Here is a 21,797-nt window from a genome sequence, read left to right as displayed (position 1 = left end):
ACGACATTTGCAAGCTGAATTTAATATGAAAATAAAAAAGTAATTTGTATTAGACTGAATATAAATTTAAACCTATCTCACAAAAAAGATTTTATGATCGGTATTGTTCGAAATAAATAAAAACATAAATGAATGATTGAATTTTATTTTTATGTAATTAATTGTGGGTTAAATATGTTTTTGGTCCCTCAAGTTTGAGCGAAATTTAGGTTTAGTCCCTCATCAAAATTTTTGATCAATTTAGTCATTCATCTTCCAAAATGCGTGAATTTAGTCTTTTAACCAAATTTTGTTAAGTTTATCTGACATTTCAAGCGCATTTCATGATAGTATTTAAATTATTTATACTGTTTGACACATTTTTACTTCAATGTTAACTTAAATACTATCATGAAATGCGCTTGAAACGTCAGATAAACTTAACAAAATTTGGTTAAAAGGACTAAATTCACGCATTTTGAGAGATGAATGACTAAATTGGTCAAAAGTTTTAATGAGGGACTAATTTCAAATTTCACTAAAACTTGAGGGACCAAAAACATATATAACCCATTAATTGTTAATATGTAACTACTTTATAATTTATAATATATATTTGGACACACGTGTACGCAAGTATTCCAAACTCATAATCCAGGTAAAATGAGTACATAAGATTTTGGATACTTTTTGTTATTTTATTTTTTTTATGAGGATGAATGATTTCTTAAATATTTAAAAGCTTTAGAAAAATGTTAAGAATTTATTTAAAAGCTTTAAAGAAAAATGTTAAGAATTGAATTTTAAGTTTAATTTAACCTTACAAAATTAACTTATAAAGTAAGTTTTGCATCCACTTATGTATAATTAAATCACCTTATTATAGTCTATGTGAGATCTCCAGACATTCCTCTCACGTTGAGGCATATATATATATATATATATATATATATATATATATATATATATATATATATATATATATATATATATATATATTATGAAATTGTCTTATCTCTATTTAATGTGAGTTGTTCAACACATTTAAATATATAAATTGTTAGAAAATTTGAGGTCATAATCATGGAGTTGGGACTCCTCACATCAAGTATATAATATTGTAATAAAAATAGTCCAAATATACTTTCAAATTTCATATTGAATTACAACAAATAACCAAATATATTAGAAAATTAGTGTTAAAGAAAAACCTAAAAAAGGAAAAAGAGACATCCACAACCAAAGAAAAGAAGAAAAGGGTAAGAGAGACTCTAATATATTTTTTTCTTTCATATGATAACGAGAATTAAGAATAAAAAATTCTATTTAAAAGAATAAACACATAAATCTTTCACTTAAACATGTTAGGTTAGACTCATTTTGACAACCTTATTCCAAATAAGATTATGTTAGACATTACTATAAATTTGGACATTTCAATTATACTAACATTCTAAAGTCTATCAATCATTTGTCATTGCATGAATTATTATTTTTTGAATAAAAGAAAATGATTATTCGAGAAAAAATATATTATATCAATTTTTTGTCCTCTACTTGACAATCATTGTGAGAACATTTAAGTGACAAGTTATATCATTTTGTAGCCAATATGACATTTAAATAAAGGAGGATCTGAATCAATTATTTCTCCTTCGAGAAAATATTGCTCGAGTAAGAAGATCTAACTAAAACAATACTCCTCCTAAATAAAATAAAATGAATGCTTTAGTTACTGAAATGAATTCTGGTATTATGAATTTGTAGATTTATATATGTGTATGAATAATGTTAACTATACTTATATTTGCTATAATGTGTCATGTGGAAAGTGATAAATAAGAACAGTACATACCTATGTATTAATTGATTTATGCGAGGTACACATTCTAAGTAATAAGAAAATATGAAATATGCATGCCTTACAAATATTTTAAGTCAAATATAATGACAATATTATACGGGTTAGAAACTTATAGTGATTCCTACATTGAAATTTGTCAAATATCCTATGAGTGAGTAAAATTCTGATTTTTAATCAAGCGGTAATCTCTAACGAATTTGTTTAGTACATATTTTTCATGTCATCGAATCTCGAAACTTATGTAATTCAAACAATTTATGAGTGTTCCAAGTGTTGTATTAAAATTAGGTGTGAATGCTTTGAAATATTATTATTATGATAAATTATTGTTAGAAGTGGAAGTCTAATTCAACCCCACAAAATTAACTAGTAAGGTGAGGATTTCCAACACACCCCCTCACACCAACCCGACAAAACCGGCTTGTAAGATGAGGATTGCACTCACTTATAAATATTATGAATTGCCCTTATTCTCTAGTCGATGTGGGACTTCCAACGCCCCCTCACATCGAGGTATATTCATCTCGTGTGTGGGACAAGAAATTAGTGGGTGGTTGAAACCGGCTTGTAAGATGAGGATTGCACTCACTTATATATTATGAATTGACCTTATTCTCTAGTCTTACAACACACCCCCTCACGCCTATTTATTACGTGCGTGAGACAATAAATTAGTGGGTGATCCGTTAGCGGCCCGATAGCGGATGGAACAGAATGTCCAAGAAAGTTCACTAGGATAGACTCTAACCTGCTCTGATATCATGTTAGAAGTGGACTTTAAGCCTAACAACCCCACAAAATCAGCTTGTAATGTGAGGTTGCATCCACTTATATATTATAAATTGGCCTTATTCTCTAGTCGATGTGAAACTTCCAACAATTATGATGTATTAAAATTGTACATAAATGTGTATTATCTATCTTTTGTTATTACACATTTTACTTCGCTATAGAAATATGGTTTTTTTCTAATAAACACATAACTAGTTTCATGTGACCGAAAAAATTCATAATACTATTGGAATGAGGATATGGTTGAGAATTCAAGTGTGGTCTAAATCTCACTACATTAAATAAAAATAAGAAATTTAACTACCATATCCATAAATTTATTGTCTTAAAATTTTATGTTAAAAGTAATGTCAATATCTTATATATGGTTTAAATTCATCTTATTTGTATTATATCTTCTCTAAAAATATCCAACAAAGAAGACGTCTTTCCCTCCGCTGTTTTGCATCACATATAAGTAGCACTAATTTAATAGAAAGAGACAGAGAGAAAAATACAAGATGAGGAAGGATGAAAACATTGTATTGGTAGAGAAATATTATTGTGTTTATACGTAATGGACAAAGAAGGGAATGGAATGAATAGTGTTGTGTGGTTGACTTCACGTGAGGAAAATGAATAATGGACCACCAATACTTAATGGAGTTTCACTCATTACTGTGTGGAAATAATCTCCTAAAAAGATCTCCTTATCCACAACATCTCCAACAACTCAGAATGACACCATTTCACTTTCACCATCAACAACACACACCTTCGACCACGCAAAAAATAATTAAAATTAGGTCCAATCATTTCTTTCATCTCATTTGATGACTTTTTTTTTTTAATTTCATTTTTCTATTTTAAAATTTTCCAATTTTATTTCACCTTTTTCTAAGAATTAATATAGTTTTTTTGCCATCAAATTAATTATAAGAATGTTACGATAATGATGTGCTATATAAACAATGAAGGGTAAAAATGACGTGAACAATAAATGATGACTTCTTAATAAAACAATGACGGCCATGTGTTAATGCAGTAACATCATTACGAGAAGGAATTACATTGCTTATTTTTTTATAAATAAATTAAATAAGAACATTTAAAATAGTGGAACAAAATTAAAAATTATTATAAATAAGAATTGAAAAGATCTCAAACCTTAAAATTAGAAGAAAAAAGAAGACAGAATGTTCAGAAAAAAACAAAAAAAAAAAAAGATGTGAACCCTCTATCCAAGCTAAACTTGTAAAATTGAAACTAAGAGGTTAAGCTGATAACACTTGAAACTCAAGGTGAATTTCTTAACTGCAACGACACTTCATTTGCTTACAAATTTTACACTAAAGATACGGATATGCTGCATTGCCCATAATTTATAAGACTTTTGAAATACGGGTCCGTTGCTCAGGCCGGCCCTGAGCCCAGTCCAAAAGGAGGTCGGCCCAAGGCCAAGGCTGGAAGGACTGTAAATATGGAAATTAATTCCTGCACCCCAAAAATTTCTAATCTGCACCCCTCATATGTGTGAAAAGTCATAAATAGTCTTATGGTTTTCAAATTTAACCCTGATCCGGAGTTACCTTTCGGGAAACATAATCCAAGAATATACTTTTCAGAAAAACATTCTCTACCAATTCCGGAATACTCTTTCAATGCTTTCAAAATGATATTTTCCTATTGTAAAATTACTCTTGGAAACATGAATCCAAAATTCACTTTCCACCTTTTCACCAATTCTGGATTACTTGTTCCAGAAATATACTTCTGTACTCCATTATTTTAGGGTTTAACTACATTATTTCAGCCAACACAACTAAACAATCAACATTTCAGCCAACGTTTGTCAGATTAATCTCTCCACGTTAAAGCATACACAAACCACCATCTCCCTTAGTTTCAAATAAAACTCGCATGGACGAAACTGAAATTCGAAAAAAAAGGAGGGATGGAGGTAGAAATTGATGGGGGTGGAGGAAGCAATTGCCTGTAAATAATATGTATATAATAAATTCATCGTAGCATTTTTTTTATCTGTACCATGGTATCAATTCATCATAGAAAACATTTGTCATATTCGTGTGACTAAAGTTTTAAAAGGACAACAATCCTAAAATTTATTAATTAATTTACACCATGTTTTTATAAATTTTTATTCAACCATTAATCACTTTTTATTAGTTTTTATTTAAGTGAAACTAATGACATAAGCTTTCCATCTTGCGCGGTAAAAGAATCAAATTGATGCTCTAAAATAAAATATATTACAATTTTTAGAGATGTCAAAACAGATAACTCGATTCGACCCAGCTCGATCCATCATGGATTGATCACTTAGTAAGCAAACCCAATCCGACTAACTTCTTGGTGAGCTAAAAAAATTGAACTCGGTTCGAGCCACCACAGGTTGGTGGATTAAATGGGTTGGCTCACGGACTCAATTAAATAAAATACAATTTTTTTTATTTTTTGTTCAATCAAAGTTAAATTATAATTCTAATTAAAATCTAAATAAAATTTAATACATATCAAATACAAACTAAAATCACAAAAATACACATTATTCATGTGTTGACTAATAAAAACAACCTAACATTACCCAAATACAAAGACCAACTTCACCAAAAACACTTATATGTGATCCTTTATTTGCGGGTCGGCTCACCAAAAGTTTAACTCGAGTGGGTTAGGTTCTAGGTGAGCCGAGTCAAAAATTAAACCACATTGAAATTTATAAAATTTTTAACTTAACCCGATCCGAGGTGAGCCGAATTGACTCATGGATTTCAACTCATTTTGACGACTCTAAGTATTTTAAAAGAATCAAATTAATTTACATTTAAAAGAACTAGATATTTCTCAAAAGATCAAGGATCAAAATCATAGAAATAAAACAAAGAAGTATACTTTGGCTTTTATAATATGATAAGGCATTAATCAAACTAACCAACAAAACAATTTCACTTGCACGAATTAGATAGACCCATTTCAATTTTTTTTTTAATTTCATGTTAACGATATTCTCCATTTTTAAAATTGAATTCAAATTTCAGAAGATATACATACTTATTGAAAATCATAATTTGTGAAATTTAACCAATTCAATTCATAAAAAAAAAAAAAGTAACTAAAAAATTACACAAATGAGAGATTTCAATATACAATTTAAAATATAGAAAAAATTAATGAACAGAGCTGAATTAAAATTTGCATGTAGGGAATAAAAAGAATTAAACTATAAAAAAAAAAAAACCTACTTTAAACCATCAATGATGTATAGGGTGAATATTCAGTTGTTGCCACTACATTACGAGATGTTGGAGCAGATGGGAATGCAGTGTCCAAAAGTAATACCTACGTACAGATGTTACTAAGAAATCCGCGCTAAAAACAAAGCTGAGGAATTTACACAATAATCTGTGCTTAAAATAGTATAATCCAGCATATAGAAAGCTCACTAAAAAGTAAAAAAACCAGCATATAAACCAGACTGCCTAGGAAATTCATGAACAGGGTAATAGAATAGTAGTAAGTGAATAATGAAATGAACCTAACTAATATCTCTTCCAATTGTCCTGTCTGTTATTCCTGAAAGCACAACACCCTATGGTGTAGACAATAATGAGGAAGATCAGGACTATGATGTTAATAACAGCCACCTTCTTCCAAGCAGTCTTCACGTTATGCAGTAACCCAGCTTTGCATGATTGGCAATTGAAGCACAGAGTGTTGGGATCGTTATCCCAGGCATTACAGTCAGGGTTGTTCAAACTAGCATTTGCGGTCTTTGTCCATGTAGTTGGATTCTCATAGATAAAATTGCACTCATCAGAAGGCTTACAACACCCCGACTGCACAAACCATCCAACAAAGAAATTCAATGAGATATCCATTAACTAAACTCGTTGATGCAAACAATTTAAACAAATAAATCGTGTTCAGTGGATGAGTATAACTATATACATGTCTACAGTATCATAGAAGAATCTCTCATGTTGGAAAATTCTTATATCTTTGAAGACTGGTATTCTGTTTCTCTTTCTCAGGGAAAATTTTGACCAAGAAAGTGGATTCCACTTTTAGATCCAATAGTGGATATGTTCTCTTGTAGCGTTCACACGCTGATGCTACAAGGAACCATAGATTATTTACTGGCAAGAAAAGTGCACATAAAATCATGCAGGATGAAGGGCACTAGGATGTAGAAAGGGAACAACTTTTTAGCTCTCTGTAGGTAGCAGTACAAGCATCAGTCAATTTCTATTTAAAAATGGCACACAAGAATGCCAAAAAGTGCGACAAAAAATACATTGGGAATTAGAAAATAAAGCAAAAGAACACAGCCTTTTCAGATGGAAGCCAATCCCAGTTAAAAAGATCCCCTTTCAAAAAGACACCAACTCGAATACTCTACGAGACTACGACTATAAAATACATATTATCTTATAAATTTGAATTTGATCTGACGAAAGTTCCCTTTTTCCAGAAAACTACTCATATTGAAACTCGCGTTCGAGAGTGTAAGGAGACAAAAAATCTTAAAGGAGGTGGGCCAAAGGGCACACATATTTTAAGTTACTAGTAAAACACAAACTAAACCAAAAGTATGTGGTCTAATAAAGATAAACAGATTTCAAGAAACAAAAGCTACATACAGTTCTTTATTTTATTTTTTTCTCTACGTTTTTGATGTTTTGATATACCCGTTATTTGAATAATTATAATACAATTTAATTACAATTTATCCAAGATTTCACACAAGGAGGTGAAACTATAAGAATTACCATCAGATAAACCTCATCCAAAAGATTATAGGACAGCGAAATTAGGACAATTTCTTTACTTATTTTTTTCATAATAACTAATTAATTAATGAGAAATAATATTTTATCTGTAACTTATGTTCACTTTTTATGGAGGTAGTAAACCCCAATTCCCCAACCAACAGCAAGAAAGAAAAATAAAACACTTAAACAATTAGGAATTAACTTTTTTTTTTTTCAAATTGTGAAGCAGTCACAACTGAAAAACAGGATCTTGATCGAAAACCAGATCTTGCACGAACAAGCTGAAATTTAGGCAACAACCCAGAAAAAGGATCAAGGAAAACAAAAGAAAATTGAGAAGAGGAGAAAAAAACCTGAAGCGCGGAGAGGTTCTCCTTGTATAAGTCATTAACGGTGTCGTTTAGGAACTTTTCGTGGAATTCAGTACAGACTTTCCCAGACTGCAAGCAACTCTTGATCCTGTTCCACGTTTTAGCGTTGTTCACCCTTTTCTGCAACCAATTGGAGTAATCCCCGAGCCTATACTCCTTGTAGCCTCTGTTAGAGACGACCTCACCAGCGCCCTTGTTGGTGACAACGAAGGCAAAGATGGTGAAGGCGAAGAGAATAACGATGAGCAAGAACATCACGAGCAGGTAGAGCCAGAGGAGCCATGTCACGCGACAGCACGCGCCGATGAGGCCGGCGAGTGAAACGATCAGCAGGAAAACACCGATTGCGATCACCGGCTTATCCAGCCACCGATCGCACTCGGTGCTGCCGTGCTTGCTGAGCCAGACTCCGCCCACCACGATCGGGATGGAGAGGAGGAAGGTGAGAAAATTGAGGAGTCCGATAATGTTGTTGCTGAAGCGAACCATGGTGAAGAAAGTGTTTGGGGAATAATGATTGTTGTGTAAGGGAGAATTTGAGAGTGAAGGTGGTGAAGGTTTATTTGTGTGTGGGCGCGTATATATGTGTTTGTGTGCGCGTGATGTGTGTTGTGAGGTGTAACTGTTTGACAATTCGGGATCTTATTTGCACACGCCACGGTTCACGCGATTTCGCCGTTGGAGGAAAAAAAAGGCATTGTGGTTAATTAATTTGGTTAAACGCGTGTTTTTCATTTCTTGAACTAGTACCTTCCTCTTAGTGATTTAATTGGAAAATAAAAAAATAAAAAGAGGAAGTGTATATTTAAGAACTATTGTAAATATTTTTATTTGACAAATTAAATTACCAAACCCTTTTATTATAATTTTATTCCACAGGCTTGGTTGTAATTTTATTTCCTTTTCTCTCTCTTTTTTTTTTCAGGGTTTGACTCGAGTTGTTATTTAATAGAAACGAGTTTATTATTTTATGTACGCGTCTGCAAGTTTTCTTTTCAATTTTACACGGATCCACGTGTTGATAATTATTCATTTCAAGTGACTAAAATACAAATAATCAATTATAATAAATATGCAATTAATGAATTATCTCATTTTGTAAATTGATTGTAGATTATAACTTTTGCCATATTCTATCACCATATATACTTTGTCTTTATTCATTGCCTGAGTAAATATTTTATGAATATTGTAACATGATATGTTGGATATAAGTAATAATAGTATTCATCACAGTTATATGTTGATATGAATGTGGGTTGGAAAAAAAAAAAGTGAATTTTAAGTTGAATCTAATTTTAAAAAGTTATTGGTGACATATGTCGGAGTGTTGCAAGACTAGTTAACCGTGACATGGTGTTGAGAATATTTGTTGGTGTGACTCTTTGATTGCGTGTACAATTAGACTACTTTACAAAATCGTTTTAATAGTACCAAATTGTCATGCATAAATATTTGAGCATCTTGTTATTGATACCCAACGATTGCATTTATGATAAAAAGAAAAAGAAACGCAAATATAAAGAACATTATAACAATTAAAATAAGATAAAATGTTATTACTTAATAAAATAATTGTTTGATGTTTATTTTTAATTACTTGTAAATTTTAGATGCAAATAATAGTTTATATAATAAGATTTAATATATTATATATATTGAACATCCCAAAATTGTATATACTCATAAAAAAATTGACACTTCCAAAATATGTTCTTAAGATTCGCTGCTAATAATATGAATAACCATTATGTCAATAAGTAAATGATATACTTGAAATAAATTAATTATAAAATTATATTTAAAATTAAAAAGCCTAAGAAAATTTGATGCTAATACATTTTTATTAAATTAGTTATAAGTTTACTTTTTTAGAATAAAATTTAATTAAATTATTATTAGTGTTTGTTAATTTTTATTTATATTAAAAATGATATTTAATGAGTTAAAAAATAATAAATTTTAATTTTGTTTAGGAAAAAAATAAAATGATTGGTTATTTTTATTCTCTTATAATAAAATTTGATTATATATTTTTTATTTTATCTCCTTGCGACTTCAATTTTGATTCTTTATCCATAGATGGCAAATAAACTTGTCCCGTGGGTATTGCCTGAACCCGTCCTCATTTTGACGGGGAATTCTCACATTAACTGGATATGAGTACGGGGGAATCTCGATTTTTTCAATTGGGTATGAGAATGAATATGGAGATGTACTTGTCTCTATCATATCTTTATCCCCATTTAAATTATTAAAATATTCACAATTAATTAAGTAACCATATATATATATATATATATATATATATATACTTTCTATTTTTTATTTCTTTTAATTATTTGGTTTGTCATGAAACTCATTTGCATCTCTAATATATTTTTCATCTTATCATAACGTTTATGTAATTATGTTAAAATGATGTATGCCAATTAAAAAAAAATGATGTCTCACATTTGAATATTTCTATTATTTTTAAATATTTTTATTTATTATATATTTTCCTTTCACATGAGAATGCTTAATATCATCAATTTAAGTGTTTAATAATATAAACATTTCATTTACTAAGTAATATAAAAAAATATAATTTAGTTATTATTAGTCATTTTTGTTTCATTTGAATAACTTTTTTGTTTCGCTAAAACAATTTTCATTATTTCACAACTATTGAGTATATATGTTGATATTTGAAAAGTTTTATTAGATCTCTAAGATATTTTTCATCTTATCATACCCTTAATCATACATTTGTTTTTTTGTGTGTGATTTTTTTCAATAGTCTTTCAAATTGTTTCTAAGACACGCATTTGCTAATTTTTAATATTTTTAGCTATAATTACTGATTTGGTACCCAAACTTTTTGGTTAAGTGCAATTTGGTACTCATACTTTTGGTTTGTTCAATTTAGTACCCAAATTATCTAAAGATATTCAATTTGGCCATCTCTGTTAAGTTGGAGTTAATACCATGTCCGTACAGGACACGTGTCAAGCAATGAAATTTTTTATTTTTTTTAATTTTTTTTTAAAAAATTTATTTATTTTTTTTAATTTTTTTTTCAAAAATTTTAAAACTGTCACGTGTCAGTTTATCACCGTGCCACGTGGCAGCTTACAATCATGACACGTGGCAGCGATAATAGTTGTTTCGAATTTAGTACCCCAATTTAAATTTTTGATTCAATTTTGTACCCCAATTTTTTAAAATGATTCAATTTCGTCATTTCCAATTTGATACCAAATTACTAAATAAGCTTAATTACAACTTATATATACATGTTACAATAACTTTTTCTAATATATACATCAAATCATTTCACCTAAATACTTAAATTATTTTATTTTTTACAGTTTAACCTTTGTAATTTGTTACATATGAAATTTTTTACACTTGTAAAAAATAAAATAATTTGAATATTTAGGTGTAGTGATTTAATGTATAAATTCAAAACAATTATTTTAACATGTATATATAAGTTATAATTAAACTTAGTTACTAATTTGATCTCAAATTGGAAAGGACGAAATTGGATCATTTTAAAAAATTAGGGTACTAAATTGAACCAAAAATTTAAATTGGGGTACTAAATTGAAAATAACTATTACCACTGCCACGTGGCACGATGATAAACTGACACGTAGCAGTTTTTAATTTTTTTGAAAAAAAAAATTAAAAATTAAAAATTAAATTAAAAAAATTAAAAATTTCATGGCCTGACACATGTCTTGTACGGATACGGTGTTAAATCTAACTTAACGGAGATGACCAAATTGAATCTCTTTAGATAATTGGGGTACTAAATTGAACAAACCAAAAGTATGGGTACCAAATGAATAATTATACCATATTTTTATTTGTTGTTTATTTTCATCATGTAGAATACTATTTCAATATATTTTATCTAATTATTTTTTATTTTCTAACTCATTATCAATCATACTGTAATTTTTCTTCTACAATTGTATAAATAACTTTTATTTACTATAATATAAAAATTCAATATAATTGTCATGAATATTTTTTTATCACCATCCAACATATATTGGAGTTGAAAATATACAAGATCTATGTCAAAATTTTATTATTATGTTTATTATTTGTTCTTAGCGTCATTTTGATTAAGTGATGTATTATAACTTTTATTAGTATATAAGAAAGAGATTTATTAGAATTTAAAAAATTGAAGTAAACAAATATTTAAAATATATTTTAATTTGAATATTTGGTTTCCTTTTATATTTTTTAAAAATATTTTTAAATTTAATCAACTAGGATGTTTGTAAATTTAATAAATGTTTTGGTTCTCATGAAATTTTATTAATTAATTGAATATTTAATAAATATATGGGTGCATTTTAAATAGAAAATAAAAAGATATCAAATTCAAAAAAGGCAAAAAAAAATAAAAACAAAAACTGGAGGGTTTATTTTCAATATGTATTAGTCAAGACTTCCAATCCGTGTAATCAATAGAGGTCAGTCCGTTGTAGATTAACACTCATTTTGATCAGAACATGTGTTTGTTTATGTTATTAATTTATTGTTTTGACTATTTTTAGTAGTTTTATTTATCGTTTAATTAAAGTGTAAATGATATAATAGTCACTCTTTTTACTAATCATGTTTTCTTTAAATAATTACTAGAGAAACTGAACTTGACAAAAATAAGAAATGGAAAATAATTGGACATGGACCTTGGAAAACCTTTTCCTTGCACGAAGTAGTCTCTTCAATGTAAGAAGGTACATAAAATTAAGTATCATTTGGATGAATAGATTAGAAGGCTGAAACTAATACCTATGCTTTTAGTTAATGAGAAGCATTACAATTGACGATCTTGTAGTACCAATATAGTATTAAAAAAAGTACAACTTTTTCAAAAGTGGAGAAAGAAAAATTGAAGGAGAATAGGTAACCAAATTCAACTACCTCGGAAAGCCACTATACATGCAATGCAATCAAATTCAATGTCTTCATACCCCTGCTTTGTAATGTAGCAGAAAAATTATGATGCAAAAAAGAAAAACACTTGGCTAATGAAATTAACTAATTCACGTTTGATTATAGGAGTGCCAAAGTAGCGCAACTTCTTCGCAAAAGCTACTTCCGTAATCAATTAATTAGGGATATTGAAAAAAATCTTCACTTGCGAGATTAATTGCCGAAAAATCTTAATGAACTAGGGATATTAAAAAAAATCTTCACCTACGAGATTAATTGCCAATAAAATCTTAAATGAATATAAAATAAATATCGTACATGGAGTATTTTTATATTTATATGTTAACAAAATGATCAAGGTATTATAGTATTTTTATTTGTAGATATTATGTATTCGTTATACTTTAATTTAAATTAAATAAAAAATAATTAAAATATTAATACATTGATTTTTAATGTATTAGTTTTTATCAATTGGTTTAAAAATAATAATTGTAATTTAACGCTATTTAAATAATATGTTTGAAATATATGATTGTTATATGTTATATTATATATTTTCTTTTAAAATACTTATGAATATTTATAGATATTTTATGAAGAATGTAAGTATTCGTGTAATGGATATCCATATAGATATAAAAATAAATATATGACGAATATTTATCCAACAGATAAAAAAAGTCAACTTATCATACTTTTCATTTCTAAGTGTAACCTTAATAATTTCGAAAATTATTAAAATTGGACTGCACCAAACACGGAGGACCCCGTCAAATATTGGATTTATTAAATGAAATTAGTAAGTTGAAAGTTTACTGTGGAATTGCCTTAAGTCATCATCTTGTGTGGGTTGACCGCTACTGCAGGGTGGTTTATAAGTTAGAGTCAGCTACTCGCTGTCACCACATCTTCAATAAATATCCTCATTACCACATCCTTATCTTTCACTAAAAACAATCCGTAAATAATTTGTCTACAATAGTTTTTGTAAAGTATGGTAACATATGTTCAGGGAAAACAAAAAACTGATGAAAATTTGATATCATCCAATACAACGTTATATATAAAATTCCTAAGTTACATGTCACACGTTACTTTAATTACTTTTTGTTTTGTTTTTAGATATTACTTGTTTTAAGAAATGTTTCTTATCGAAGTACCTTACCAAACACGCATACTATTTTCATTTGATTCATTTAAAATAAGTGTCTAAGCTCAACCTTTATTTGGAATGAGAGAAAGCGTGATAGAAGGGAGAGTGACAAAAAGAAGCATGATTTTTTTTTTTCTCTCATTGTGGTATGATATAAACAGAAAATAAATAGTTGAAAATGAATTCAGCCAAGCATTTTGTGAAATCTACCACTTGGGAACAAAGCTGATAAAATAGGATCCAATTAAGTAGATTCGAATAACTCGTCAAATGAGTGTACTAACATCGAAAGATAGCTTCCAATAAGGTGTAATAACTTTATCCATTATTGCACTTTGACTCTAATTAAAAAAAAAAAACTTTACCCAATTGTTCTGAAAACCTTTTATGCAATGGATTTTACATCAACAGTACTGTAATTTGATAGTTTATGCACTTTATAAAATAATTCCTCTTAACATTAAATCAGTTTAACATAAAACAATAAATAAGTTTTTAATTCTTCTAACAAAAAGTTATCACACTAATATCAAATAAAACTACCCTTTACAACCTTTACAACATAAAGGGGAAAGTAAAATAAAACTAATTTCCTTTATCTTGAAAGTTTTTTTTGTATTATAAAGAATTTAAAGTTGAAGATGATGGGACCAAAATGTTCAAAAATTCTTTGATCATTTATAAAGTCGATCATTGTCATCAAAAGTAATATTTGCTTACAACCCACCAACCCAAAGCCATGCACGTGCATTCAAAAGAAAAGTATAGAAGTTGAAGAAAATTAAACTAACCAAAACTTCTGTTCTTGATGTTTTGTACTACCCTATGTAGGTTGAGAATATCAATGAAGGAAGAAGGAGAAATGCTCACAAAACTGAAAGGGTGTTAGAATAATTTTTAATATTCCCTCTCAATCTCAACAAACATGATTTTTATCTTACAATAAAATCTAAAACTTAATATTCAAACATCACATACACAACTTTAAATACATAAACAATTGAAGTCAAATTTAAATATTCAAAAGTTATTTTTTATTTTTATTGCAGTCCAAACTTCAAGTTCAACTATTTTAAGCGTATTGATACTAACAAATTATTATATTCACCCTCAATTAACGTAACTTTTATCCTTCGAATCAAATCTAAACTAATATTCAAACTTATAAATAATTTAAATATATTTATCTTCTTTAACCTTATTAAAATCCTTTTAAAATTAAAGTGACCACCAAACTCTACTTTAAAATAAACAACAAATATAAATGTCAAAATTTATTAATATCGTCCCAATAAATACAAGATAAAAAAAATATTTATTACTTTTACAAATTTTCAAGTTTTTACATACTTACATTAAAATACAAAACTGAGTTCTCATGTATCGACTTAGCAATTTAAAGATTAATGTTTTTGTAAATTAATTATTTTAAATTACGCAAAAGTGACCTATTAGCTTATACAGGACCAAAATTATACCAAATTTTTTGGTCTACCTAAAATCTAAATCCATTGAATTTGGCCAGGTTGAAATAAACTGTTTTGTTTTCCAACTTCCACTTCAAAAAGAAAAAAGAAAATAAATCTAGGCGACGAAATACAAAATAAATAAATTACGGTTTTCATTGAAAGTATTTTGTATTCACCTACACTTTTTTTTTCTTCACACTAAAGAGCTCACAAAACCATTTTGATTTTGTTTCCTTCTTTTAGTTTGTTTTAAACCAAACATACCATAAAAAGACAAAATAAATAATATTGATCATTGATAATGAACAAAAAATAAAAATACCGATAGTATGGTTAATTACATAACATAGTTTAAATAATAATGATAATAACTCGTGCTTTAAGGAACGAATTATACTACTAATATCGTAGTGAGAATAAACATATTTTTATTTTTACAAATTTAAGGTACTATTAATTTTGGCTCTTCAATTATCATTTTTTTTAGTCTTTGGATTGTTTGAAGTATTATTTTTATTCCATGGGATTAGACATAATCAATGATGAAATGTGGAAGGTTTTATACTAATTAAATTGATCTACATGATTATTTTATAGTTAAATATATTTTTAGTGTTAGAAATTGAGCACATTACCTTTTTCATCCTTTAACACTAAGTTTCCAATTTTATTTAATTGTTTTTTTATAATTATATTTTTAATTCCTCATTTTATATGTCATTTGTAGTAAGTGATGGTCTACCATTTTTTGCATGAATTTAATTAATCAAATTGAATTTTGAAAGTTTTTCAAAAATTTGTTATCTTGTTTAGAATAAAAGTACTTTAATTATTTTATACAAAATCGGTTTGTGTTAAGAACTAAAAGGGTTGTCAATGATCATCCATCACTATTAACGTACACGATAAGTCTATTGTTTTTTTTTTTTTTCTTATTCTCTCTTACTCCTTTGACTTTACCAAAAAGTAACAATCTTAGAATAATTTCAATTGACACTTGTGGGAAACAATTTAACTTTAGTCTATAACAACATCCTAACAATAAAGAATATGGTGGAGAAGTGTCACAAGACTCACTTGGCAATATTTAATTATAATAAAGGATTTTTTTTTGGTAGACATTATTGAATTTTTTACTGAAATTTTAAATACAAAAGTGAAGTGGAAAAGATTGGTGTGCAAAATATTTACATAAGATGAGTAAAAATTCATATAATAATGATAAAAAAAAAACTACCTCGAATATTGTCTAACGTTATAAATTAAACATAAATTTTCACAAAATTAAAAAACCAGAGAATGATATTTTTTAATGGAAGGACCAAACGATTTGATGCTCCGGACAAATTATAAACACAATAAGTTTTTAGAGTGTGTTTGGATATAGTATTTTAATGAAGGAATTCATTTTTTGAAGAATTTAGATTTCTTTGTAATGAAATGCTTTGTTTGGATAGAAAAATTAAAAAGCATTTCAAATGCAAGCATTTTTTTGAAGGATTTCAAAAAGCTAAATTAGTAGAAATTCAAATATCCTCAAAACAGGTGGAATTTGAAATGCTTCTCACTCAACCTCACATTCTAGACCATCCGGACGGGCCTGACGAACCAAATGGGCTTGATGACCTAGATAGGTCTAACGACCCAAACGAGCCCGATAATCTATATGGGCCTGATGACTCGGACGGGCCTGACGACCTAGACAGGCAAACAACCCGGACAAGCTCGACGACCTGGACGAGCCCAATGACCCAAACGAGCCCGACGACCCGGACTAGCCCTTTCAAATCATTGGGCCCGAAGACTCGGACATGCCCGACGACCCAGAAGTGCGGGACGACGCGAACAGACCCAACGACCCAGAGTAGCCCGACGACCCTGACGGGCCCGACGACCCGGACGGGAACGATGACCTAGACGGGCCCAATGACCCAATAAATTTTATCTCACAATAAATTCAAATTTTTTTTCCAAACAAGAAATTGAAATGTAACGTATTTTAATTTTCTTATCCAAACAAATTATTTAGAAAATAAATGGAATTTAATTATAAGTAATTCAAATATAAAACATTTCAATTTTTAAACATGGTTGAAATACTCCATCCAAACACATGGTTAACGAACTTAAAAAAAAACTCGATTAAATTTATATAGAATTGTTAGAATAGATCACAACTTACAATATCATCAAAATTTAAAAATACCACCTTCTAAAAGATTGGAAACTAAAAGTTAAGATTTTTAATTAAAAAAAGTAATGCTTAAGTTTATTGGAGTAAAAAATATAATTAAAAAAACATAAGCATTTTATTATAGTTTCCATAACTTTTTTTAAGCGGTGAAGACAGAATTTGACAATTGTCCTACTGGGAGGCAGATGGCGTTGCCGTCGGCTTTGTGTTGGACCATAATTCTAAATCACTAAATCATTATTTAAGTTTTCATATTGTTTTTTGAAGTTAAAATTTTAAGACCAATTATCTCAAAATTTCATTCAAGTGATGATAATAAGATATAAGCAGGGATATGAAATGGAACATATTTGACTTTAAAGGTTTAGATAACAGCTGAAGTTTTATAAAATGTATTTACATTTTTATTTTGAATGATTAATACAAAAATAAATTATACTTTAGAGTAAAAAAATAATGTTTTCCTCGGTTTGAAAGTTGTATATGTAGTTGATAAAGAAAATAAACAAAAGGAAAAAACGAAACAGATGAAAGAAATAAAAAAAAAATTAGTGTGTTCAAGAAAAGTATTTTAAAATAAAATTCAATTTTGTAAGATTATTTGATCTAAAATATTAAAAATAATTTATTTTATGATTGAAAATATTTTTATTTATTACAATTAATATTTTTATTTTTAATATAATAAAATAATTATAAGTTTAGTATAAGTATTGAGAGCCTGTAATAAATGTGTTTAATTATCTTAGTTATTAACAGAATTCAACCAATGGAATAAAATTTTGTATATTAAAAATATTTTTATATTTAAATAAAATATATCTAAGTATTTATCTTCTATTTTAATATTTTTGTTTAAATTGTTACTATTATAAATCTCAAAAGTTAAAACATTTGGCAGAAAAAAGAAGACAAAAAAATAAGTTAAAAAGTAGCAAAATGTATATTACAGTTTGACTTATTTTTTATTTATCCTTATGTCTTTTGATATCTAATTATTTTGTCTACAAACATTTTTAATTTAATTTTTTTTATATAATTTACTTTATGAAATTATTTTTGACCTGATGGTGACAATGGGTTTGGTGAGAATGTGAGTAATGGGTGCGCTGGACAATGTGACGGCTGAAAGCATGTAGTTAGATTTAGATGACGGCTATGTCATGGAATGCTCAATTATTTGTCTCTACAAAACTATCTTTTCTATTTAAATTGTTTATTAAAAATTCCAATATTATTATTTTTATATAAAATATGATATATATATATATATATATATATATATATATATATATTCTCGCATTTGTTTTTTTTATTAATCTTTTGTATATAAACTAATATTTACTCTATATTGATATTTTTTTTTCTTCCACTCGTATTAATTTTTTTATATAAATTCTTATTAATTTTCTATAACTAGTGTTAACATATACGTAATCGTGTGTATACATATTTTTAAATATATAATATTATATTAGTAAATAATATTATAATATTATAAAATAAATATAAAAAATAAATTTATATTTATTAAATATAAAATATAAAATAACTATTAATGAATGTATTTTTTTATTAAAATAAATTTGTATAAAATATGTAAAAATAAATTAATTTTTAATAAATAAGTATGTTATAAAAGATAAATTAGAAATGAATAATTATTGACACAAACAATAGAATCTTCTTTATATATAATTAGTGTAAATACATACATGCATGTGTGTACCTGTTTTTTAAATAGACATAATATTATATTAGTAGGTAATGATATTGTAATGTTATTAAATTAATATATAAAATAAGTTTATATTTATTAAAATTAATAGAGAAAATACAAGTAAATAACTATTGATGAGTAGAAAAAAATAAAAAAGAGAAGATAGACAGTTTTATAAAAAGACATATAAAAGTAACATTTAATTTGTAAAAATTTAATTAATAATTATAGGTAAAATTGAAATTATAAAATGTGGACACACAATATGTAAAACCCACTTTTTATTTCATATTTATGGGTCCATTTAATTAAAAATGGTCCAAAGTCAACCCACTTGTTTGTTTTCAGAAGGTCCTTCAGTTCCCCAACTCTATTTTCTTTTCTCAACTTTTTCATTTCTTAACAGCTTCTTTTCTTCCTTTTTCTCTAATTAAGTTGCTTCCACTCCTTCAAATAGAGGCTAAGACTGAGATTGTTGTGGAGTTCTCAGGAGATCAAACTGAACATTTTATTCCCCTCACGTAAGTTGAACTCCAAACATTTGTTTCCTTTGTCTCTTCAATTTTGAAGTTCTAGTCTGATTTAGTTTTTGATCATGGACCTCATTGTCTCATCCCTTTGTTCTTGTTTGCCAACTCCTTAAGTTGTAGTCGTGTGTTGTGGTACTCTTTTGTTGGGACTCAATTTTGCTGGGTTAGCATATGTCAAAGTAAGGGAAGCTAGGGTTCAAAGTTTTTTAAGTGTATTACATGTTTTTGGTCCTGAAACATGTTTACAATGTTTGTTTGATGTTGGTGTTGTATGGAAATGAGTTGAGTGTTGTTTTGTAGGTGTTTATGGGTTTTGCATGAGTGAACAAGTGAGAAACCTGCTTTTCTCGCCCATGCTAGTAACACTTGCCTAAGCGACAATAGCATAAAATTCACCATTGTTCTTGTTCAAGTTATTGCTAAGGCGAGGAGCTTCAGTTTTGAGCTATGTTACCCGGATACGGATACGACTAAATTGAAAAATTATAGGACACAGGACATGACATGTATATACATGTTAAGTTTGAAACTGTCAACTAACACATTGTCAACTAACACAAAATGAATCTAATCTATCTATCTAATATCCAATATGGAAAAAGTAGTGATAATATAAGATTTGTTCCTTATTTTAATCATCAAAATCATGTCAAAGATAAAAAAATATCTTTTAAATTGAACATAATATATCCTATAAGTATCATACGAGTACCGGTGTTCGATACGTATCAGACACGGGACACGTAATTTATAAGGTACGCCGATGCATCATAGATTTTGAGCGAATAACAATCTTACTCAGATGAAAAAGTCCCGCTTATATTTCCCAAATGTTAATAAAAAAAATTTAACCTAGAATCTCTCTAACCCTTTCTTTAGAATTTTACCAACAAATCAATTTTATAGTTTCGTTAAATATCTACTCTGATTATTATAATATATATATATATATATATATATATATATATATATGTAAAGTAATATTTAAGAAGGAAAAAGAAAAAAAAAGTAATTTAATAAATTTAGCCTAAGGTTAGATGAATGGGATACCCAGGTCAAGTGATTCACTAACATTGAACAGATAAGAAGAAATCGGATAAGGATGAATGAAGAAACGTTAAGAGTGACATTTTGTTACTAAATATATCTCCTGTTTTACGACAAATCAAATCATATACTTTAGTGCTCCTTTTTAGTTGTTAAATTTTTAAAGATTTGTATTTTTATTTATTATTTTAAAATTGAAGTTAATATTAATTACTTTTTGTCAGTTATATTATTGATATTTACTTAATACTTATTTAATCTATATACATGCATTTATTATTATTATGTCAAAATGAAAAAAATGAAAGAATAAGAAAATACGGAACTGTTTTACTGAAATAACTTTGTTGGCACTTCTTATAAAAAAATGAATCCAGTGAATACTGGTGACGGTTTGGTATTTTACAGACAGGAATAAAGCAACGGATACATCTCTTTCAATATATAAGTATTTTATATAAAAACGTATATTTATATTAAAAATAAATGTAATTTCGTTGAAAACAATATATCAATTAGATTAAGCAAATATGATTTTAACAAATTCCAACAAATTATCATTTCTTTTGTTGAATATATATATATATATATATATATATATATATATATATATATATATATATATATATATATAACCATTTATCATTGATAAAATATTTTTCTATTCATAGCGTTTCTTCTAAATAAAAGAAAAAAATTATCACATTTTTATGTGATGGTTTTCTAACAAATATGCATAAATTATATTTTATTTTAGCTTATCTTAGTATAATTTTCCTTTAGTATATATAAACACCATAAAATAATCAATAAATTCCTATGATAAGAATAAAAACTTTTTAGCTTACATGGAAAATTATAAATAAGTGTATGATCTATTATTAGGGAATGTTTAGTATGATTAAAATATATTAATGTGGGAGAAGACCTATGCAATAATAGCTCATTTGATTATCGGA

The 21,797-nt window shown here is 27.5% G+C and overlaps 1 protein-coding gene across 1 annotated transcript; it reads right to left on the bottom strand.

Moving 5' to 3' along the window:
* Nucleotides 1–5,874: 5,874 nt before the first annotated feature.
* Nucleotides 5,875–8,351, bottom strand: LOC114177795 (tetraspanin-8-like). Its single transcript, XM_028063334.1, has 2 exons — nt 7,761–8,351; nt 5,875–6,471 (listed from the first exon to the last, which is right to left on the bottom strand). Exons 1-2 carry the CDS (start codon nt 8,265–8,267, stop codon nt 6,175–6,177), a joined length of 804 nt encoding a protein of 267 aa, XP_027919135.1. The 5' UTR covers nt 8,268–8,351; the 3' UTR covers nt 5,875–6,174.
* Between the last annotated feature and the right edge of the window lie 13,446 nt (nt 8,352–21,797).

This window comes from Vigna unguiculata, chromosome 3 (assembly GCF_004118075.2).
Source record: "Vigna unguiculata cultivar IT97K-499-35 chromosome 3, ASM411807v1, whole genome shotgun sequence".
In the NCBI taxonomy this organism is placed as follows: Eukaryota; Viridiplantae; Streptophyta; class Magnoliopsida; order Fabales; family Fabaceae; genus Vigna; species Vigna unguiculata.
This window is presented reverse-complemented; position numbering and strand designations above follow the sequence as displayed.